General features: G+C 36.1%; 1 protein-coding gene across 1 annotated transcript in view; it reads left to right on the top strand.

The window, feature by feature from the left end:
• Nucleotides 1-18,838, top strand: part of LOC145673241 (leucine-rich repeat-containing protein 40-like) — an 89,002-nt gene extending 70,164 nt beyond the window's left edge. The window contains exon 11 of the mRNA XM_081742748.1: nucleotides 1,080-18,838. Within this exon, the coding sequence (XP_081598874.1) occupies nucleotides 1,080-1,191 (112 nt within the window). The 3' untranslated portion in view covers nucleotides 1,192-18,838. The remainder of the gene's footprint in view (nucleotides 1-1,079) is intronic.
• The last annotated feature ends 6,405 nt before the right edge of the window (nucleotides 18,839-25,243 follow it).

Below are 25,243 nucleotides of genomic sequence, written 5' to 3'. Positions count from 1 at the left end.
ATTAAAGTGTTTTAATTTTGTCAGAGTTTTTTTTTTTTTTTCCTTTATTGTTCTATTATAAATATATATTTCATTGAAGACCTCTTTTGTGTTGGGAAAATCGAGACTAATTTTAATAAGTCTTCCCGGGTTATCAATCAGGTGAAAGTATTGATATCCGATGTTTCGAATGCAGACATTGCATTCATCGTTAGGAATTGTGATGAAAAGACTGGAGATGTTGGCATGTATATATGGTGTCTGTTTAGGGGCGGAGGTATGAAGAGGGGCTGTGATTGGCTGAGGGAAATGCTGGCTCCTGATTGGCTGTTGTAGCTACGAGAAATGACTGTTGAACTTTTTTGAAAGGCCGACCATATAGGGCTGAGTTGAAACCCATTGTCTCTACTGAGATTGTTCCTTTCACGTGAGATATCTGTAGCTTCCTTTATTATTCTGTCCCAAAAGTTGTTACACTTGGCTATTATGGTGGTATTTGTAAAATCAATTCTGTGGCCCAGCTCTAAGCTATGCTCTGCTAGTCCTGACTTTTCGGGTTGCTGAAGTCTTATGCAACTGTTGTGTTCTTTTAATCGTTGTTCTACGTTGCGTCCAGTTTGCCCTATGTATGATCTGCCACACTCACATGCTATATCATTCATAGCTCCGCCTCTAAATAGTCATCATATATACATGCTAGCATCTCCGGCCTCTTCATCACAATCCCTGAAGATGAATGCAATGTCTTCATTTGAAACGTCGGATATCAATACTTTCACCTGGCTGATAGCCCGAAAAGACTTATTAAAATCAAGTCGCCAGAAAAAAAAAAATCAGTTTTCTTCGAGGCTAATTTATTTTCTGAAAATAATATTCACTTAATAAAGTTCATTAAAATACCCAATGAGCTCATCGTTATAATTATGAAGTACTTGAATCATTAATTTACTCTTATTTCCCCTTAATATTGAAACACTTGGACGAACTTAATAGATTACAGGAATAGAATGGAACCTTAAAACAAATTACAGTTGAAATGTGTGTGGTGGATATGTGTGTCCTTTTTCTAAATTTGTTATGTAAATATTCTTTTAATTTAGATCTGTGGAACTCGTTGGGAATACGTTTCGACAACCACGCCATGCTATTCTCGAGAAGGGAACGCAGGCCCTAATGTCGTACTTACGAGATAAAATACCACGAACATTTTGAAGATAACTACATACTCACCAAGACAATCAACTTGTCAGAGAAGTTGTGATCTGCTTAATGTGACACGTCTTAATGATCATATTTAGGTTTTAAGGCTCAGTCTCAGGTATTTTGTAATAGAAATACTCTTTTATATATATGTGTGTATTTGTAAATAGTTATTTCTTCTTGTGTTCGATGCTTTATGCTTGTTGTTGTTGTTTTCTATCTGTTATGTTTTTAAAAGCAATTTTACATATGTGATGTATGTACCGGTACACTTCATATTGTTTCTATTAATAATAATAATAATAATAATAATTGAATGTAGAACAGGAAAACACGCCATCTGAATGAAGAACTAATAGACTTCCGCATGAATCTATGGAGCTTTTAAAAACGTATTGTTTTTAAATCATGCAACAGATAACATTTTTTTATTTACTTTTGTAAATTACAGATCTTAAAATTGTTAATTGTGTTTATTTTTCGGGATAGGAGTGCACATGTGAACACGATATTAACATATCACAGTCGCGGTGGTACTGTTGTAGAGCTCCTGGTCTTTAGTGAGGTATAAAAATAGAATCTTTTAGCACTTATCATACTAAGAACTATGTTAATTATTATTCTGTTTCTTAAAGGGCGTGTGAAGCTTAGTTGGACGTTTGTTACATTATTGATAATTGTAGCGGTTATCATATTTCTGACTTTGATAAGCTGAGTATTATTTTTAACAAATTTAAAGTATAAAAAATGTATATTATGTATCTTCTGAGTTCAATTCTCATTTCAGATGAAGAATAGATCTATTTGATTCGTTCTAGTTCATTGAATTAAATATATATGTGTTTTCTAACATTTCCAGTCTTTCTGTTTATGAAGTAAAATTGTATGAGAATAAAATAACAGCAATATGGAAACTATTTTCCATTTATTTTTACAGTATCTTAAAAATAAATTACATAAAATGATCAGATTGTAGATCCATTTTCTTTTAAATCTCTGTTAATTACTTTAAAACACTAGATACAGGCATTAGTCATTGTGCACTCAACATACATTAAATAATTCTTCTTATGTATCTCTGAGAAATCTCGTATCTGAATCAGTAAATGGTGTGTTGGATTTACATAAACAAGAAAGAAGAAAAATGTAATTACAAGGCTTTTAGACACACACACATTTTTCAATAGTACATGGAAAATAATATATAAGTATTTGTATGGATTGAACTAAAACAGCCATAAATAAATAAAATATTCTTATCTCTAGTATCCGATTCAGCGAATTATTATTAAATCATTTTAACATACTCAGATAACTTCCTCAGTAACCTATTAACTCGTTGCACAGACTCATTAAAAGAAATCTTCAGTATATGAAACTGTTGTAGAAGAGTTAATGAAACATAAATTCTCGGGAAAGCTTACACAGAATTTCAGAAAAGCTAATGATCACTTTCTGTACTTTTTAAAAAGAGCTGTCTGCACTAATCCTGAAGAAATTGTGAAGTTCCGCTTCAATATTAATTGTAGTTTTTATAAGTTACTATGAAAGACAGAAGTTGACTTTCCATAAAAATTACGTCAACAGAACCCCACTAACCACAAATAGCACTTCACAATTTCTTCAGGATTAGAGGCTCACATGCAAACAATTCTCCAAAAAAGGTGGCTAAAGCGTGGAAAGTGAGTATTTGTTTTTCTGAAATTCTGTGAAAAAATTAATTAATGATTCGCATTTCATTAGCTTTCGTAAGATAGTCTCACATAAGGAAGATTCCTTTCATGAGTCTGGGCAACTAGGCCATGAGGTACTGAGGAATACATCAGGTGTTTAAAATAGGGATCCTCCTTCTTGGATATACCATAAAATGCAATGTGTATAATTTGATTCGTCGCTGTATTTATCAGTAGGCTTTGCGAGCTCAGAAGTCTACGTACGACTCTACTAATTATACTGTAAAAATATTGTACTTCATTCCAGTGGAGTGTTTTCTTTTTTTATTTTGTCTTTCTTTAAAATCAGTATTTTCATCTATTAGTTGTTTATGGCTAGTCAAATGTTATTCATAATTATGTAAGTTCTGTAGATATTTGTACCGTAATTTTCGATCTTTTGAGTACAATACCTATACTCTTTCAAAAGAAAAAGAGTTTACTATGAAATAGATAAAGAATATGAAAAAATGCATGTTACCATTTTTTTGTCATCTATAATAGGTCTGAAGCATCTTGTTATGTACATGCTTACCAGAAGCAAATCATTTTTAAAATTAGGGTTTTGTATGGAAAAGTTCTTAAACTTTAAATTTCCAGATTTTATGCACACAAACCAAATGAAATCTTGATAGATGATAAATATAAGGATGTATCTTTTGTGTATATGTATAGAGTGGATAGAGTGGACCATTTATCTTAAAACGTTCTTATAACTTCTAAACTAATAGATTAAAAATACTGAAATTTCGCACAATACAAATATCGAGAACGGGAGATTGTTCTACAGTACTTCCAGATTTACAATGTTGCCAACCCAACATAAAGAAATATGGCATTATGTCAGGTTATTACACATTTTAAATCTAAATATTAAAAGAGAATTTACAATGTCATTTTTATTATTCAGTGTGACAACTAAGGGATTACAGTATTACAAACTTCCAAATTTTGAATTCTTTAATAGTAATAATGCAAGTGAGACGAACTGGGCAATGCACATCAGAAGAATCGAATACTATGATCATGATATGACGTTATTTCGAATAAATAGGAATAAGGTTACGATAGATTAAAATTTTTTTACTTTTTTTCGATAGGCTTTATTTATATGTATTACAACATGTATGTATTACATCTAATCATGTACTTGGTTTTCAATAGATATAAAGATCATGCTGCCATTTACAGCAATTTAATATCTTCCGGATATATAAAAAACATTGTGAACTTTCTAACGCTTTTAAAATAATGTAATTGCAAAAACTTATAAATACAGCTATTAAAAACTATTTTTATAATGTTATAGAAGCAAAAAAAAAAAAAAAAAAAGTAATTTCACGAATACGTGTTTTCTTCAGAATGTATTCTAAATTTTCCTTTAATATTTAGATTTGAAATATATAATAACCTTTATAGTGCCGTTAGAAAAAAAAATATAACTTCATGTTGGGTTGTTAACACTTTAACCTGATGAAATGAAATGAATTCTTTAAGTTTTACGTCCCACAGTTATGCCGGTTAGGCGAAAGGATACGGTGATAATGAGAGATGAGTGAAATGGTGGAATAAAGAAAGTGGGAGGAAACGGGAGAACCCCGAGAAAACCCATGAGCACGGTGTTTGTCCACCACAAAGTCCACACGGCGCGAGCTGGGATCGAACCAGGGATCCCAAGCACCGGAAGTGAACGCTCTACCACTGAGCCTCCGCGCCCCCCGCTTTAACCTGATGGTATAACTTCATGTTGGGTTGTAATCTGGTGGTATTGCTGGACATGTCAAAGAATTTCCCCCTTTCAATATTGCCTCGTACAAAATTTCAGCATTTTTCATTAGTTTATAAGGCAGCAAGACATTGCAATTATTAGTTTATAAGTTAGCAAGACATTGCAAGATAAATAGTCCACCCTGTATATACCTAGGATGATTCTAAAGTCACTATACATTTCGGACATAAACAGATTTTACTACACATTAGACAAGGAGGTAGTGGTTACTGGTTTTAGCAGATGAAATCTCAATACATTTCAAGGTAATAACCTTCCATATCTAGACACAAATCCTACGCTCCAACTGCAGATCGAGAAACGTTCTCTGGCATAGATTTTTTAATCGCAGCAACCGCGGCTGTAATTCATTGTATTAGGTCCTGAATGCTCTGGATCCTCTCCTTCTACACTTTTGACTTGATAAAGCCAAATACAAAAAAAAGTCTGAGAGTGTAAGGTGTGGGAAACGGGAAGCTCGCATCCTGGGTGAGACAACCAATTCATCTCCCGGGGAAAGCTTGATTCAGGTAGTCCCGAACAATTATAGCAAAATGGGGTGATGTGCTATCATGTTTAAATACAACAGTACCCTCATTAGTTATCAACTGGGATTCCAATAATTGTTTCAAGATTTCGAAGTACGCGTTTCCAGTAACTGTGTGTTCTGCAAAAATGAAGGGCCCATAAACTTTTGATCCCCAATTACACATTCACGTTCAGTTTATCCCTTTCCCAAACCTCCAGTACATTTGGTTATTTCGCTGTCCAGATTCTACAGTTGTGTCTATTCTCACTCCGCCATGTGTGAAATGTTGCCTCATCATTCAACAAGATGTACTGCATCAAATTCTCATGTTCTACAGCCTGTAGGAGATCATAACGTAGCTTGTCTGCTGCATAATCCTCTGCTTCAAGTTTGTGCACAATCTGGATGCGGTACACACGTTTGTGTAACTTGTAACAGAGAATTCTGCGCATAGTGCTTCGGGAAATACTAAGCTCCCTGCTAAGTCTTGGTTAGGCTATGCGTCATTTGTTCCTCTACATTTTGCTTGGTATCTGGCGTTATGGACAGTCTTCCGAGACATCCATAATCTGCAGCACTACCAATACGCTGGAATTTATTGAGCTAACCTAGTAGGGGCAGGTTTTCTAAACCTACGGATGAAGTCGTACCGCACCTGTAAATGTTATTTCCACGTAGACAGGTAGAAATAACGATGAGTCATTCGTCTTCGGCTAACATTTGTCACATTACCTGAAGCAACAACAAATCCATCAATATTTCACAGAAATGTATAGTGATTCTAGAATCACCCTGAGAAGGCATTTAGTTATTACACTACCACTGATGTCTTTTTTAAAAAAAGCAATTCTATTAGTTACGCTTGAGAGTTGGCAACCGGTAACATTAGGCAATTTTTTCTCCATGATTTCAATAATAAATTGTATATCAAGATCAGGTATCCATCATGGATGCAGATATCATGCATCAGGAGAGAATCTTATCAATAGTTCTGTTGTGGTTTTGAGGTTTAAATCTTTGATTTTTATTTTGAAGCGAAATATTTTTACTATTTCCGTTATTGGGTGATGAGATCAGTCAGATCTAAAGCTGCTTTTGTGATTTCATTTGCGAAAGATCAAACAAGTTCTTAACTATAAATAACATGGAATGTTTTTTAAGAATGTTGGTCTTCTTCATAAAATATATGCAAGCAATTGCTATATTAAGTTACAGTGTAATAATTGTGTTTAGATTTGGTATTAAAATAATATTCTTAGTAAAATATCATGAAACAAAGAAAATATACTTAATGGTATTCACACTTATGAATTTTATAAGTGTTCATAGTAGGCCTATATTGTGACTTTAATATTATAAAAATTATACGTAATATCTCTAATTATTTAGGAAAGTGAAAACTGGTTAAAAATTTAAAAAGTTGTGTATAACAAGAAATTATTAAACATTCTTAGCTATTTCAGTTCAAGTTCTTTTAAAAAATACTTGAGCAATATAAAGAAACTTCTGTCATTTCGGATTTCTCAAAATAATGCAGAAATAAATTGTATTCGTGGTTATGAAGAGTGTGAAACTAGATGCTATTCATCTCATTCACGATTGCGACAAGGCATAAATAGTTAGGACATTACGCATGCTTAGATTTGTTGTGCATTTACGAAGATAGGTATACTTTTATATTGAAGCGAATTTTGAATCTGTCAGTTTTGAATATCTCAGCAGAGTTGGACTCTTCAATCTTGTTAATTTTAGTTCAGTATGGAGTAATACATTTGATTCTATGGAGATGTATGAGCGAATACATAATATAACTAAGAGTAAATATAGTACTTGCACTTCTATTGTTTCTTCCAGCCATGGGAACCGACTCCAGCTGTGCTCTGGTGCTCGGACAACCCCAAAATTTTGGGCTCAGGTACTGAAGATAGAAAAGTGAGGAAAATCCTAATCTTTCTTCCTATTTCTCAAATGATAATAGGGCCCGATTTTTCATAGAGCGGAAAAGATGCGGAATGTATAAGACTTAACGTTTGAACTAAAGACAAGCATTTCATTTCAATTCTCTGCATTATCATTATACAAAAATATCCGCTTAAATTTTGTTCTATTTGACTAACTCCATTGCTTTCTTTCGTTTTAAAATATATAAATCCAAAGGTGATTCAGAATGGCGTGATGAATTCTAAAATAGGGGGGTTAAAATCATAGAACCTACTATATTTGGCTCAGTGGTAGAGCGTTCACCTCTGGTGCTAGGGGTCTCGGGTTCAAACCCTGCTCCCACCAAGTGAATTTTGTGGTAGACAAACACCGTGTGCGTGGGTTTTCTCGGGGTTCTCCAGTTTCCTCCCACATTCTTGATTCCACCATTTCATTCATTACTCATCATCACCGTCTCCTTTAGCCTAACCGGCATAACCGTGGGACGTAAAACTCAAAAATTTCATTTCATTTCATTTTTCATTATATATAGTTTTAAAAAGGTCAAAATTAGTTCGAACAAATAGAGCGTAAAACTTAGAATCATTAGTCGCTCTATTTAGTATAGTAGAGTTCGAAAATTAAGAAAGAAGAAAAATATATGGTAGCACAATTAATGCAGTAAAGAAAATGAGTGAAAATTTATTTAAACTGTTCGTAATAATCGGAATACAGGTCGGAGAACCATAAATTATGTTACTTCTCTAAAGTGATGCTTAGGCACAATGACCCAACTAAGGTTTACTAATATTTTTGAAAATCAGGAAAACATTTAGATGACTTGAACCTAAACAATTTTGAGGATGAAAAAAGGACTAAATAGATAAATATTACTGTTATGCAGATATTCATATTATATATTTTATATGCAACAATACATTGGTTGCCACAGTCGAGTGGTTCGTAACACTAGGCTAATGAACAAAGACTTAAATATTTCTCAGGGCCCAGTTAGTTGCCGTTACTATTAATTTCTTGTTATTGTGTTCTTTGGGCGTAAAATACAGTTAATTCAAAATTACAATAAAATTTATACAAATAATACTGATTAATAATGCTGACTATTAAATATTTGGATAGAGGTCAGTTTTATATATTTTTATTGATTGTTTGATTTTAACAACTTCGAGAAAAGGATATATCAATTCAACCTGTTTATATGTATGTTCACTCGTAACTTCGACGTAAGTGCACCGATTTCGATAATTTTTTGTTTGTTTGTTTGTTTGTTTATTTGAAAGAATATACCTTCCCGGTCGTCCCATATAAATTTCTTTAGGATCTGATGATAATCTTCGGAACTAGAGTATGGAACACCTCAACAGATGCCGGGTTAATACGACGAAGTAACATGCTTATAGGCAACCATAAATTCTTTACCATGATCGTGGTTGCATGACAGCATAGGGGTTATACTGCAAAGTTTCCATACACTTTCATACAGTGTTGGGCAAAATCAATTGAAATCAATTGCAATTGATCAATCAATTGAAAGTAATTGCTCTGAAAATCAATTGCAATTGATTTCAATTGCAATTGATTTCAATTTGTAATTGACAATTAATTCAATTGCAATTGAATTCAATCATAAAATTTGCAATTAAATTTTCGTCAATTGTTAATTGTTAATTGGTCACCAGACAATTGAAACTTTTAATTGTTAATTGTCAATTGCAAAGGGTGCAATTGAAACATTTAATTGTTAATTGCAATTGACAATTGAAACTTGTAATTGTTAATTGTAATTGTTAATTGCAATTGAAATCAGCAATTAAAACTGAAGATAAGAAGATGTGTGTGTATTGTGTTGTCCACTTGTTACTGTTTTACATATTTCAAATAAGGTACTTATAAGAAATGCTGGATACCTACCATCCTTCCCCCCCCATGGGAAGAAAGCCGGGAAACTAAGTATATTTAAAATATATTATGTTTATGGTTCTATCCCCCTCGAAAGAACTCTATATGCCCGTCATGCATACAATAGGAATGGGCACCAACGAGTTCGAGTGAGTTTTCTTTAAAACTCGACTCGACTCGAAGCAGACATCTTTGAGCTCGACTTGAGATATCGGCTCGAAAAATTTCCCCCAACTCGACTCGAATTCGGATCGAGTTTCCAGTCGAGTCGAGCCAATTCGAGTTAAATTCTTTGTGTTACTATCTTCAAGTATCATACATAGACAATATAATTATCAATGATACTACTACTACTACTATAATTAATTATCATTATAACACCGTGTACCTGTATAAACATGGAATATAGGCGGTTTGTATCGGAATACTAAAAATTAGTTGACTGTCGATCTCGGTCGTCAAGAAATCTTCAGGAGGCAAGGACATCGGTCACGAGGTTCTTGGTTTGAGTTCAGGAGGAGCAAGTATTCGGGCTCGAGCCAAAAATTATTAAAAGTTATGGGACTCCAGCCAAATATGTTCAAAACTGCTCGACCCGGGTTTAGGGTTGTCAACAGCTCAAGCGGCTCGCTCACAGCTTATTCACTTATCGAGCCGAGCCGAGAAGTGAGCCGAGCCAACAGCTCATCCAACCGAGCCAGCTCGAGCCGATGCTCACACGAGCCGAGCCGAACCGAGCTGATTGCTTACCCCAACCGAGCCGGTTCGAGCCATCGGCTCAGTTAAGCTGACTCGAACCCAGCCTATGGACTCGTTTCAACGGAGCCGGTTCAAGCCATTGGCTCAATTGAGCCCAGTCGATGGGTAATCCCAACCAAGCCAGTTCAAGCTGTACGCTCAGTTGAACCGATCCGAGTCGGAATGACATCACTATTCCGGTTGGGCTTCTACTTTGGCTAAAAAATTGGACCGTGCAGTTCTCAGCCTTGATGGTAAGAATTACAAAAAAATGATATGAAATCTTTAGTTTTACGTCCCACGATTATGCCGGTTAGACTAAAGGAGACGGTGATGATAGGAAATGAATGAAATGAAGAAAGTGGGAGGAAACGGGAAAACCCCGAGAAAATCCACGAGCACGGTGTTTGTCCACCACAAAGTACAAACTGCGCGAGCTGGGATCGAACCAGGGACCTCAAGCACCGGAGGTGAACGCTCTACCACTGACCCACCGCGCCAACTGGTAAGAACTACAGTATATACTTATATTGGTGCTCAGGGCGTCATTAACTTGTTCCGCCACCAACGAATTTCGAGGTACTTTGTTTTTCATCTTTTGTGCGTGTTTTGTGTCGCTTTATGCGCCTATTCCCACATTTTGTGCATCACCGGAAGTGGGTCAAAATGGGCCTACAAATATGGCGGAACAAGTTATTGCTCTTCCGCCACCAATGAATTTCGAGATCGTTTCCTTCACATCGTTTTGTGGCGTTTTGTGCGTCTACTTCCGTTTTGTACGTCGTGGGATGTGGGTTAAAATGAGTCCCCAAGGTGGGACGAAAACGATCAAGAGTTCCGCCACTATTAAATCTCGAGGTCGTTAATTTCACATCGCGTACCCTTTTGTACGTCTATTTCGACGTTTTGTGCGTCACTGGAAGATGGTCAAAATGGGCCTCGAAGGTGGGACGAAAATGACCCACTGCTCCGCCACTACCGAATTTCGAGGTCCTTCCTTTCGTATCGACTACTGAATTTTCGTGTTGTTTCGTGCCCCCATTTCCACGTTTCGTGCGTCACCAGAAGTGGGTCAAAATGGGTTTCCAAGATAGGACGAAAATGACCCACTGTTCCGCCACTATCGAATTTCGAGTTCGTTAATTTCACATCGCGTACCCTTTTGTGCGCCTATTTCGACGTTTTGTGCGTCACTGGAAGACGGTCAAAATGGGTCTCGAAGATGGGATGAAAATGACCAAGAGTTCCGCCACTACTGAATTTCGATATCCTTCCTTTTGCATCGACTAGTGGATTTTCGTGCCGTTTCGTGCCCTTATTTCCACGTTTTATGCGTCACCTGAAGTGGGTCAAAATGGGCTTCCAAGATGGGACGAAAATGACCAAGAGTTCCGCTACTATCGAATTTCGAGGTCGTTAATTTCACATCGCGTACCCTTTTGTGCGCGTATTTCGACGTTTTGTGCGTCACTGGAAGACGGTCAAAATGGGCCTCGAAGGTGGGACGAAAATGACCCACTGCTCCGCCACTATACCTACCGAATTTCGTGGTCCTTCCTTTCGCGTCGACTAGTGAATGTTTCGTGCCCTTATTTTCACGTTTTGCGCGTTACCAGAAGTGTGTGAAAATGGACCTCCAAAGTGTGACCAAAATGACCCATTGTTCCGACACTGTCGAATTTCTAGGTCGTTTCCTTCACATCGTTTAGTGATTATTTTTTTAAAAGTTTTCTGTGCCTACTTCCTCGTCTTGTTCGTCACCGGAAGTGAGTTAAATGGGCCTTTAAAGTGGGAGTTAAATGGCTCACTATTCCGCCACTATCGAATTTCGGGGTTGGTTCTTTCGCATCATTTAGTGTGTATTTTGTACCGTTCTGTTCGCCTACTTCCACGTTTTGAGCATCACCAGAAATGCGTCAAAATGGTCCATCAATGTGTGAGAAAATAGAGCCATTGTTCCGCCACTATCGAATTTGGGGGGTCGTTTCTTTCGCATCGTACAGTGCCTGCTTTGTACCGTTTTGTGCTCCTATTTCCACTTTAGTGCTTCTATTTCCACTTTAGTGCGACAACAAAAATGGGTCAAAATGGCCTACAAGTATAGTGGAATAACTTAATGCTGTTCCGTCACCATCAAATGAGGTCGTTTCCTTCACATTTTTTATACATGATTTGTGTCGCTTTGTGCATCAGTGTGAGAGGGTCAAAATGGACCTTGAAAGTGGAATGAATATGTCTTTCTCTGCCATATTTGTAGGTCGCCTTTGACCCACTTTCGTTGGCCTACAAAACGTGAAAGTATGCGCAGAAACGGTATAAATATGCACTAAACAATGCGAAAAAAGCGACCTTGAAATTCGATACTGGTGGGAGAGTGGATCAGTTTTCTTCCCACATTGAATGCCCATTTTGACCCACTACCATTGAATCACAAAACGTGGAAATAGGCTTACAAAACGGTAGAAAACACGCACAAGACGATGTGAAGGATCGACCTCGAAATCGTTCCTAACGGAACAGCATTAACTTGTTCCGCCATATTTGTGTTTTCATTGGGAAGGCCGATGGGGGCTGAATTTGAACGTAAACACTATCGGGGGTGTCACTATAGGTCTGAGCAACCCCGATAAATATGGATTCGACACAAATTCTAGTACTTTTACATGTCCCGGTGAACGCCCCCTCAGACCCCCTTGGTTCGTGTTGTGAAAAAATCTCCTCTGGTCCCCACCAACCCCCAACTAATACCGCGAAAACTATGAATGTGACACTAATATCTGCCATTTTCTACTACTTTTTACATATGCCGGTAAAAGTCCCTATAATCCTCTGGTTCCAATTTTGAAAAAAAAAAAACAATGCCTCTGGCCCGCAGCCGATGGGGGCTGTATTTGGAAGTCAACGCCTGTGGAAGTAGCACCATTCATCTCAGCGACAGCGAAAACTATGAATTTGACACTAATATCGGTCACTTTCCATTATTTTTACATGTCTCGCAATTCCCCACCCCCGGTGACTCCCGGCATACAATGGTGGCTAAATTTGAAAATCATCGCTAATGAAAGTATCACCATTGATCTCAGCCACCGCGAAAACTACGGATTTGACATCGGTCATTATGGATATTTTTACATGTCTCGTGATTCCCGTTATAATGCCCCCGTTTCTTATCTGATGGGGGCTAAATGTGAAAGTAAACGCGGTCTTGAGTTTCACCAATGAACTCAGCTACCCCGAAAACTATGAATTTGACATTAATAACGGTCATTTTCGATTATTTTTTTTACATGTCTCGGAATTTCCCCCTCTGGTGACCCAAGGCCCGCATACAACGGTGGATGAATTTGAAAGTCATCGCTAGTGGTAGTGTCACCATTGATATCAGCAACCGCGAAAACTATGGATTTGACACTAATATCGGCATTTTGGATTACTTGTACGTTTCGGCATCCCCCCCCCCCCCCGTTGACCCACGGCCCGTAGCCGGATACGGTGAATTTGGAAGTTAATGCGATCGGAGTTTCACCATTGATCTCAGCGACCGCAAAAACTATGAAATATACACTGATATCGGTCATCTTCTACTACTTTTACATGTCCCGGTAAACGCCCCCCTGAGACCCCCTGGTTGGAAGTTTTTCGAAAAAGCTTTGCCTTGGTGTGGGACCTGGACCAAGGTATCTTTGACCAAAATTTGGTAACTCTCGGTCGACTTGTCTGGTCCCCAGGCCGGTACCGGTAAACGTCCCCTGGAGACCCCCTAGTAAGGAATTTTTTAAAAAGCTCTTCGTCTTGGTCTGGGGCCTAGACCAAGCTACCCGTGACCAAATTTTGAAAAGTTTCGGTCCACTCGTCTCGTCCACAGGTCGCACAAAGATAGACAGATAGACACACGAACAAACTCTATTTTATTGATATTAGAAAGGTGAGATCCGCCGTTATTGTATTAGTGCGGTGCTTGAGCTATTGATCGTAAAAATTCAAACTCCGATGAGTGATAATTTTATAGGCTTGTTTCATTACAAGTTTAAACTCTTTAGTCAGTAGAGAAAAGGGCGTGAATCATAGGTCAGAGTTGATGACAATGGGTTTTGGTGGGTCTGTGGGTCGCAGTGGGTAAGAGTGGTTTATGGTGGGTGGTGGGTCAGAGTGGGTCACGGTGGGTCGTGGGTCACGACGGGTGGTGAGTCAATTGGTCGTGGCTAAAGTTTTCATTGCCCCACGCCCTCTCTGAACTACAGTGTTGAAAATTAATCAGTGAAAATCAATTGTAATTGATCAATCAATTGAAAGTAATTGCTGTGGAAATCAATTGCAATTGAATCAATTGCCAATTAATTTCAATTGCAATTGAATTACAGAATTCAATTGCAATTACTTTCCACTGCAATTACTTTCAATCAATTGATCAATTGCAATTGATTCTCCTTTTTTAATGGCCAACTGCAATTAACAATTAACCATTACTTATTTCAATTGTTAATTGCAATTAACAATTAAATTTACAGATTAATTGTTAATTGTTAATTCAATTGAAATTTGCCCAACACTGCTTTCATAGTACATTATACTGTCTCTGTTGTTTTCCACATTTCAAACAAGTGGGTTACCTGTGTGAAATCGATTATATCACGCCCTTATATAATATTAATTCGAAGGATGACCTACCGTTTATGTGGACTCTGAACAGCTACTGGGACTTGAGTACTAATGAGTTTGCGAGCGTACAGACTATTACTATCAACTTCACAGCTTGCACAGAACAGACCCTTCTCTCCATACTACGTTACATTCATAATCCAGGTCTGGATGGCAGGACAATATCTGACATTATGGCACATACATATTTTTGCATTATTTTGAGTAATTTCATAAAGTATAAATAATAGAGTTTGGGATTAAATTTTATATCTTGTAGTATTTACTTACTGGAGTTGGAACACGTGAATGTGTACCTGAGTTATAATTTTACATAATTATATTCTGGCAGCTAATATATGAGTAAGGGTAGAGAGTTTAAGAAATATATATATTTGTCAGAGTCGTGTGAGCTTTATTAATGTCATTTGTATATTACTTAGTTTAAAAGGGAGACCAAAGTTGAACTGTAAATATTAATAAATAGTAGGATATTCAGGTTATTCTTTTCATGTATATAGTGGAACAAGTCTGTATTTAACACATAAATAAGCGTGTAGAATATATATATATATATATATATATATATATATATTTATATTTGTGTGTAATCGGAATTTTTTTCAGGGGGAGGTTTAGCGACATGAGACGTAATAATAAATAGTATATTCCATCATTTTATGTGATTTGTTCCGAAAGTTGAGAACATTTTGGTGAAATATGTAGAATAATGTTAAGTGAAAAAGATTTATTAGACACATACTACAAATTAAAAAGAACTCCAGGCCCAACAGTCTTTAGCGAGCCAGGGCTTCCAGTCAGCTAGTGGCATTCATACCTTTAGGGTGATATGTGGCGGCTAGCTCCCTTCGCCGTTAATACTTGCTTTCTATACAGAATTTCGCTACTTTCTTTCAAGTAGCTCTCCAATTGTCCTCACAACGCTGGGTGGACGCCGCAATGCTTGACTTCGCTGGTCTCACGCTAGTGTTGGCACATACTACAAGTCTTAACTTGTTTATTTTGATAGGTTGCAGGTAAATTCAAGTACATATCAAAGTGTACTACCAATTTTCGTATACCATCATTGCATCCGGTTACTCCCAAGCTCTAGATTCCTTGACCTATTTCCGTACTTTAACTAATTGCTATTTATGTAGTCTGAACCAAGCCGCAAGACGGCGGACATTTGTCGAATTGTGTATCACCTTGAACATACTCACGAGAATTGAGTGAGAGAGCTTAATGGTTCTTGAGTGCTAAGTCAACAATGGAAGTTCATGCTGATCACAGTGTAAGTAAAGTACTGTGTCAAAGTGGTACCGTACATGATGTTTAATGAAATTCTCCGTGCATTATTAGAAAAAAAAATGTACCCATATTATGTTAAAGAATTTTATTTACGTGATGTGGTGTAATATCTGTCCAATAAATCATTTTTATTCATTTGATTTACATCTTTTATACCAGAACATTCAGTAAAACCTTCGTATTTAAGTTGGAAAATGTATTTTGTAGAAGAACGTATAGAGCGTGAGCAAAGATATTAAGCCTTATGGTTGAATTTTGCAGAATATTTTGACAATTTTCAAAGTACCGCAAGAAATATAAGATTTGTACAACATAACGTACTTATTGTAACCTAAAATAACAATATATTTTCAACGGGATTTTTCTAATTGAGCAGATTGTCAGCACAACATATGACGTCACTATTTATAGAGACATTGTTGAGCACCGACGAGCTTTGCAAAAACATTTACCGGTTTAGAATGTAGCAGGTTGTAAATATTAAAAAAAGTCAAGCTTTGTAAAATTTTATTGCTGTTTTTGAAATTCTTGCATTATTGTGGAATAAATAAAAACATGCTATAAAATTCAACTAACAGCCGTCATCAGTTCATATAACCTCCCTCTGTTCTTCTAGCATTTGCCACGAATCGTAGGAAGGATTTTACATGGTGGGCCACATTAGATGGTATTGCTATGTCTGATTTTATCATGTCATGCGTGAGCACTGATACACATCCTAGTGTGGCAGTTTGAAATTACAAAAGACACGCACACAATTATTCATATAATAATACTATTTCATTATTGTGTACTCAATGGTACAAAGGTATTTGTTTTGCACATAAATTGTGTATGGATTGGTATTTCAAGAAAACAATTAAATATTTGTACGTGTGTAATATTTTGTATATAGTACACTTGCACGAAAAGACAAGACGTGCTAATTTGCAAATATAATATTGTATTTTATTGTGGTGTGCAAACTGTAATTCTCATTTTGATGTATTAAATTTTATTTTGTGTTTATAAACTTGTATGTAAATAAGAACGAAAACATTGAAAATATTGAAAAAATCAACAAATAATCCAAAAGTAACGTGTAGATCTTATTTATTTATTTATTATTTTTAAAAGAAAAAAGGGAAGTGATATGTTTATGTAATCGACCATTCAGCATGTTCCCTGATCCATATTTAAGATTATTTGCATTATACAGTCATGAAGGGCTTGTCTTATAAACGAGAATATTATCCTTCAAAAATGTTAAACTTTAATAAGAATTTAGTAGTTTTACTTTTATACAGTATACTACATACCATAGCAAAAAAAAAAAAAAATAAATAAAAAAAATAAAAAAATAAAATAAAAAAAATAAATAAAATAATAATAATAATAATAATAATAATAACAATAATAATCTGAGCTCAAACTTTTTTTTTTAAACTAGAGGATTATCTACAGTGGTTATACAATAAAGCAACGAAATGAATAATCTGCTGTTGAAATCCTGTCAACACTCTTGCGTTTCTGTTGAGGATTTATTTAATTGCAACTCACACTAATTAAATTACCACAGCTCAATAAATGATACCTCTTTTAGAATGTACTATTACATTCTTTTTTATATATAAAAGATTACCCTTTTCTGGCGCCATTTTTAGAGGAGAGAGAGAGAATGAGAGTAAGTAAGTGAATGAATGAATGAATGAATCTCAAAATATCAAAATTATATTTAAACGTCTAGAACAACAAATTAGTAGCTTTTTCCTGCTAGTCTAGTGGCAGTTCACAGGATCCCGAGTTTGATTCCGGATGGGAAAACTTTGAAATTTAAACGCGTTACCTTAGTTTAAATTCAACTTTCAAGTGTAGGACCACGTTTCATATTACTTGGTGCTGAAAGAGACGCTAAAACTCTAAAACATTTAATCAAATTGGTAATTTTCAATTATATAAGTACAAATTTGTGTCGTAGTTTCTGTAAACAAATACAATAATGAGAGAGAGAAAGGGAAATCTTGTATAATTGGTCAATGAATTTGTGATCTTTTTTCGATTATTAAGATATTCTGGGAAGAAGGGCCTAAAGATTGAAACTAACTTAGACTGTGATTAAACTTAAACGTTTGTTTGTTTGACCTTACTTTGAACATTACTTGTTGCAAGAAAAGTAAGTTGATGACTTAAAATTCAACTTCAGTCCAAATCGGGTTAAATTTATGTACAGCCACTTTATTTCTTCTGGTTTCGTTTTGTATAACATTTCTTGTGCTTATCCGATTTACTGCAAACATTGTTTGTTAATATTGTTTAGATTCCATAATAACTTGATATTCAATGAAATATATATACGTGTATAGATCACCACTGAGTGAAACAAAGTGTGCTGCACTCATAGTTTGGAGGTAATCTGTTGAACTGAAACTTCGGTATACAGTTCCAGGAAAAGCATATATATCTTCTCACTACATGTCCTTTTGTCAATAACTTAAGATTTAGTGGGCGAATTTGAGTGCAGATTTCTCAATTTTCTTCCGTCTGTTTATACAAGTGTAGTGCATTCAGTACACTGAGAAAGAAATGCAATTCGAAATGTATGGGGCCACAAGTAATTATTAAATTAAGTTTGCACGAAGTTTTGATGAACGAACGTTTTGGAGGTGAGATGTATGCATCTTTGATAGAAATTGTACATGCTGAGAATATCATGGCATTTCAGTTTTACATTTTCTGCCTCTAACGAACCTGTAAAACGTTCAAGAACAATTTCTTACTTAAACTGTGCAGCTATTATTTAAAGTTTCTCTCTAACATATATTTAACCTTTCAAAAGTGTTTGTTTAATACAAGTTAGAATAAAATCTAAGGAAAGTGTTGTCTAGGAAAGTGTTGACTGCTTAAATTATATTAATCCGTTGGAGAGGTGTTGTAACTACATAGTTCTTGTATACTGCAAATAGTAACTCTTAAAATATGCAACACATTGGAAGAATAAGATCTACACATTACTTTCTTGATTTACTTTGTATTCTAATTTTCAAGTAACGCCACACGAAATGCTTATTTGCTTCTTGCCATTGTAATGTCAGTACAGTGATAAATATTCATAGCTTCAAGTGAACAATAAAAGTAGTAAATATATGTAATGTGTTTATTATTACGTAACTTATTCCTTCTTATTTATAGTGTGTACCAAGGTTATTTCAAGAAAAGATTTCTGGAGGATATTGTAAAAGAAAGTCACTATTGAAAGGGTTCCAAAATGAAAAATTTCCAGAATAAACTTGAGGATTTCGGGACTGTTGTCTGATCCTAGTATTCCTCACATGTTGATTTGAGGTCTTCGGGTGTGAATATTTAGCCTTGAATAGCAAATTTCTCTGCAGTTGTAGTAGGATGTTTGGTTTGTTGACAGTGGATGAATGTTTTGTTCCATATTTAAGTCTTTTGGATCTAATTTTATCGTTTTACGTTACTTGAGACAAATAAAGAAACACAGAATTTTAGAAAATACAAAAAATCCAATTAAACATAAAATATAACATTGGTGTCAATACAATGTAAAATTAAAAAAATAAAAGATTGTCACATTGTTATGATCTTTTATTTCAGTATGTAACAATCAAATATTGTTACAACTCTCAGTTTTCTTGAACTTCGTATTGATTGATTGAGGCTGACATCTTCATTAAACCTTAATCAATACAAAGTTCAAGAAAATAAAGTTATTACATGCTGAAATATAAAATTATAACAATGTGAAATTTTTTAATTTTTACATTATAATTTTATAAATAAATTATAATTATATAATAGAAAACACTGAATTCTATTACCACAATTTTTCAAAAGCTGTAAAATTAAATTTATATTCTTAGTAAAGAAGAAACACCTCATCAAGTTCCTTTCTAGGTGGTAAAGTGCCAAGAACCGACAGCACTGTTCTACAGGGTGTCTACTGGTCATGAAAGTCATGAAAGTCATGAAAAAGTCATATATTTTGCTTAGTGGTCATGAAAGCCATGAAAAAGTCCTTTATTTATCCAACTGGTCATGAAAATCTGAAATCTCAGAGGATATTTTTATACTTCATACTTTTATACCTCATACTGCATGTACTGAAACAATTGTATCAGGTCAGTAATTGTGAGAATTTCCCCCACCAGTTAGTGCTGGCTAACTGGTACTTTACTGTCTTCCTAGCTGCTCCCCATTTCATCTTCTAGTCTCTGTAATATAGTAACAACTTTTTACTGTCCAACTTTCTGATCTGCTATATTTTTACTTCTAAGAAATGTAAATTGTGTATTTTTGGGCCTTTAGACTTATGCAAATAATATTATTCGTTTGAGTTTGCAGATTTTAAATTTGATGATCTATTTTTTAAAACGAATTTCTTTTATAATTTGTTTTGTCTTTGGGCAGTTCTCTAAGTGCTTAATTTCAGACAAATTTCTGCTAGATGGATAATTATATTCAGAATTAAAACTTCAAATACAGTATAGAGTGATTCACTGGTAAGAGCAGGCCCGTATTTAGGTAAGTGCTATTCTGTGCTCGAGCACAAGGCGGCAGAATTTTAGATTCTTTCTTTAAGATTCACAATAAGTGATATTTAAGACTAGCAACCCGCATAGTTCCGATGCACCACTGATGGTAGGGGTTTATTATTACTAATGGTAAATTTTCATGACCATGGCGATGAAAATTTACCATTAGTAAACCATTACCATTAGTGGTGCATCGGAACTATGCGGGTTGCTAGTCTTAAATATCACTTATTGTGAATCTTAAAGAAAGAGTGTAAAATTCTGCCGCCTTGTGCTCGAGCATAGAATAGCATTAGCACTAAATACGGGCCTGCTCTTACCAGTGAATCACTCTATACTGTATTTGAAGTTTTAATTCTGAATATAATTATCCATCTAGCAGAAATTTGTCTGAAATTAAGCACTCAGAGAACTGCCCAAAGACAAAACAAATTATAAAAGAAATTTGTTTTAAAAAAATAGATCATCAAATTTAAAATCTGCAAACTCAAACGAATATTATTATTTGCATAAGTCTAAAGGCCCAAAAATACACAATTTACATTTCTTAGAAGTAAAAAAATAGCAGATTAGAAAGTTGGACAGTAAAAAGTTGTTACTATATTACAATCGCCATGGTCATGAAAATTTGAACAAAAAGGTCATGAAAAGTCATGAAAAAGTCATGAATTTACTTTCTGGTATTCCAGTAGACACCCTGTTCTACGTTGGATACAAATAGCTATGCGCCGTGGTAGGAAAACTGTAAAACGAACTTCTCCGGAAACTCAAAAAATCCGTCTTTTTACCTCTCTGATAGAATCAAGGCTTCTTGCACATCAAGCGGAACTACTCTCGATAGCAATTGGAGTGAAAAAAAAATATTGAAGAAGGTGGGTGTATTTTTTATTTTTTTAGCCTCTGCGATTAGCAACAGCAGCGTTCATTACTAACAGAGGGAGACTTGAATGAGCGTATGTATCAGTGCATGTGAAGTCCCATAATAAGCATTTACCTCCCATCCATAAAACTATTGTCATGTCATCGGGTCGCTTTCCATCCGAACAACAGCAGCCAGAAAATTTCCGTATTGAAGGAATTCCAGCAGTGTTAGGGATTCGTAGTATTATATAATTAACGGAGGAGTGCTAGACGTATCTACCAGCGCTCTTCATGTATGGAAGGCCATGCAGGCCACATTTTTTAACCCGATCTCTACAAGCTGGACAGTGATGAGGCTCACTAACGCTAAACCTAACTGTAACGTAGCAGCAATGCAAAATCTTCTCTTTGACAAATAAAAGCCTAAAGGAGGGGATGGTACATCGCAATCGACCATATCCTCTTTGGTAGATGAGGCAACAAGGAGCTTGACTTTTTATCTTCCGGAACAACAACAGATTGTAAGAGATGATTATGTGAGATGCAATTGGTGTATACCAAGATGATAGATAACACCTTCTGCTAATTTCTGAGAGGTTTGTGTTTGGTAAATTTGCCCACCTATTAGAGCTTTCTTAAACAGCCATCCTGGTCCAAACAATAACCCTGTGGAAGGAGAGCTTCGATTAAACGCAGAGATTCGTGGTAAGACGCTAAGAATGTAGGAATCGCCATATTCACAGCTCGTCGAATGCCAAGGCTACCCAAGCCAACAGGTAAACATGCTTGCATCCAAGACTCGTCATTTAAGGAGCAGTTCAGAATTGATTCAAGGCCAGTTTTCAGGACAGTATCATATTTTTTGAACAAAGAACTCTCATGCCAAGATGGAAGGCATTGTTAAAAAAAAAAAGTTTTAAGAGGACACAGACGCCCATAAAAGGAAAAAAAAAAAAAAGCTGAATAGGCTGAAATTGAGGAAAGCCGAGACAAGAACAATTCTAAATTAGATATTTTATTCAATTGCACGTTAGTAAATGCTTCCGAGCTGAGAGCAGCACCTAGGAGACTCTGAATGATCAGACGACGTGTGCCTGGAGCAGCCTTACTACATCGTCTAAAGATCTCGTCAAATGTGGTTTCATTTGAACCAACACAGTCAATCTTGCATTTAGACCTTGAAAAATATGATCAGGGGAGTTGGCGAAATGAAATTGCCAAGGTGATATGAGTGTGTTTCTCCAACACAGAGGTATCCGGGATCGCAATCATATCATCAGAAATTAAAAGGCGAACTGCTCCACGGATATCACCATCGGCAAGTTTGTTCTCGACAATCTTGAAATTGAAATAAATAAATAAATTCTGATTTGATCGAGATTTCTGGATCTTCGTTGAGGGCCCTTGCCTTTATATATACAGTAATGGTAGAATTAATAGCAACTCCATGTAATTTTTTGCATTTGCAAGGTTTAATAAGAAGATTCTACATAAATAAGCATAAACATATCATTAGAGACAAACCTTTCTCGTTAATGCGATATGCGCGGAACGTTAAGAAAATGCGTGTATGTTTCAGGAAACCTCAAACTTTTCGTTTCAGAGTCAAAAATCACGTTTATATTATCGCGAATTTTTGCGAAATTCAACATTACTTGCGATAAATGCGAATGAAAACGAAAAATTGGAATTGTTGGTAATTATTGGTAATTATAAGTGAAAAGCACATTTCCAATAATATTTAATATAAAAACTTTGCATTTACAAAATGGAAGTAAACCATCCCCAAATTATGACACCTGTTAGATACTTCGACGTTTTAACACTACATGCAGGCCTAAGTGCTTCACCAAATATGCGATGGACCCTGGCACGTAAATCATTTTCATAAATGTTGATTTTTGTCTCATCACTGAATAGTACTTTGCGCCATTGTTCACTAGTCCTTGTAAGCATTAGCCCACTGTACACGCATTGTGCGTTGTTTTTGTGCAAGGTATTGTTCTTGACAGCTTTGTGTGAACGCAAAACTATGGATTTCAACTTGTTTCTCACTGTACGTGAACAAACATTGACACCAGAGGTTTCCCGCTAACTCGTTGTAAGATCTTGTGATGACTGAAATTTGTCTGCAAGATACAATCGCCGCAATGCAATGAATGCAAGATGATTTTACTTTTCAACCACATTTGCCATTTCTTCCACTTTTTATGCATCACCCGCTTCCCGAATCTTAGCCTATTATGCTTTTATGCACTTTCATAAACCGCGCAATTTCAGTATTGCTTTTGCTCCACTCACTCAATGTTTGCATTTTACTATCTTTGTTGGTGTTATGTCTCACCTTTTCTGCAGTCTTCGAGACGTGTTGAAAAAACGACCGAACTTTTGGTATAAAGTCTGTATTACTCATTTCATAACATTTTAAGCACTGTTTTTCTCACAATAGTCCCCTCTACAGGCAACAAACCGTTCCCAACATTTTTAGAAAGCCTCTTGGAACACACTTTCTGGTATAGTGCGCAGGTGTCTTGCCTTATTGTCCTGAAACTCCTCTATGATTTGAAAACGACGTCCTTCCAAAGTGATTTTAAGTTTAGGAAACAGGAATAAGTCTGCTGGGGCTAGGTCCGGAGAATAGGGTGAACGGGAATATGATGTTTTGCCAGATAACTGTGGATGAGGAGCGAAGCATGAGTAGGCGCATTGGTGCGGTGCATCGTCCACGTCTGGTTTTCCCACAATTGAGGTCTCTTCCTGCGCACAGCATCCCTCAACCAAGTTAAATGACCTGGTACAACTGTTTGTTTACCATCTGACCACATGATACAAATTAATGATGGATAGTGCCTTTGCAATCAAACACACACAAAAATAACTTTGATCTTGGACCGACTCATGCGTTTTTTGTTGTTGTTGACGAGGAGATCCTGAATGAGTTGAAAATCAATTGAAATGTTTCTGTAAATGTTTTGCCAAGTTTGTAGCAAAATTTCACACACTATTTCAAGCTTTTCAAACAAGTTTTTCTTCAAGCTTTCATTATCACTATACCATTAATCCGACGAACAGCTTATGCACGTGCTCGTTTCAGCGGCTGTAGCTCGCACTAACGGCCACAGAGTAACTACCCAGCAAAAATATTTCGTACTAACCTACACCCTCCATTCCAAAAGAAACCGAACGTTTTAAAAAAAAACAAAAAAGCAATGTACATTTTGGAACAAATCATTTTTATTAATCAATGTATTCCCCTTCTGCATCGATACACATATTTGCACGCTCCAACAAGTTGTCAAACGACTTCTCCATGTTCTTTATTGGAATGGTCTTTAGAACGGCGGTCGTCGCCTTCTCAATGGCATCAATCGATGCGTGCCACTTTTCTTTCATCGCCAAATGCAGTTTCGGGAACAGATAGAAATCGCACGGAGCGAATATCTGGTGAATAGGGCGGATGATGCAACCGAATAATGTGATTTTTGACCAAAAATTCAGTTACAAGTCGCGAACGATGTGATGGTGCATTATCGTCCAAAAGAGTCCAACTGCCAATTTCGCGATATTCGGGCCGAATACGACGAATTCTTGCCAGCAAACGCTTCATGACGCCCAAGTAAAACTCTCCAGTGACTGTCTGGCCGGGCTGAACAAATTCTTTGTGGATAATTCCTTTTGAATCGTAAAAACAAATCAGCATCACCTTAACTTTTGACTTCACCAAGCGACTTTTTTGGGTGTTCCTTTATCCGGCGCTCTCCATTCAGCACTTTGCCGCTTTGTTGCGGGCTCATATTCAAAACACCACGTCTCGTCACCAGTTACAATCGATTTCAAGAAGTTTCGATCCTGTCGAGCACTTTTAACGATGTCTTTGCAATGCGCAATTCGATCAACTTTTTGGTCTTCGGTGAGTTTGTGTGGTACAAACCGCGAATTAACCTTCTTAAGGCCCAAAACTTCGGTCAAAATGCGGTATGCGGTTGTTTGAGGAATGCCTAATTCCATTTCAATAACTTTCACCGACGATTTTTTGTTATGTTTGATGAATTCACGCACTTTTTCGATGTTTTCTTCTGATAATCCGGTTCTGGGACGGCCTGATCTTTCGTCATCATCCAGCGTCTCTCTACCC

The sequence above is a fragment of the Thermobia domestica genome, chromosome 16 (assembly GCF_964235325.1).
Source record: "Thermobia domestica chromosome 16, izTheDome1.hap1.1, whole genome shotgun sequence".
Lineage (NCBI taxonomy): Eukaryota > Metazoa > Arthropoda > Insecta > Zygentoma > Lepismatidae > Thermobia > Thermobia domestica.
Note: the sequence above shows the minus strand (reverse complement) of the source record. Positions and strands in the feature narration are given on the sequence as shown.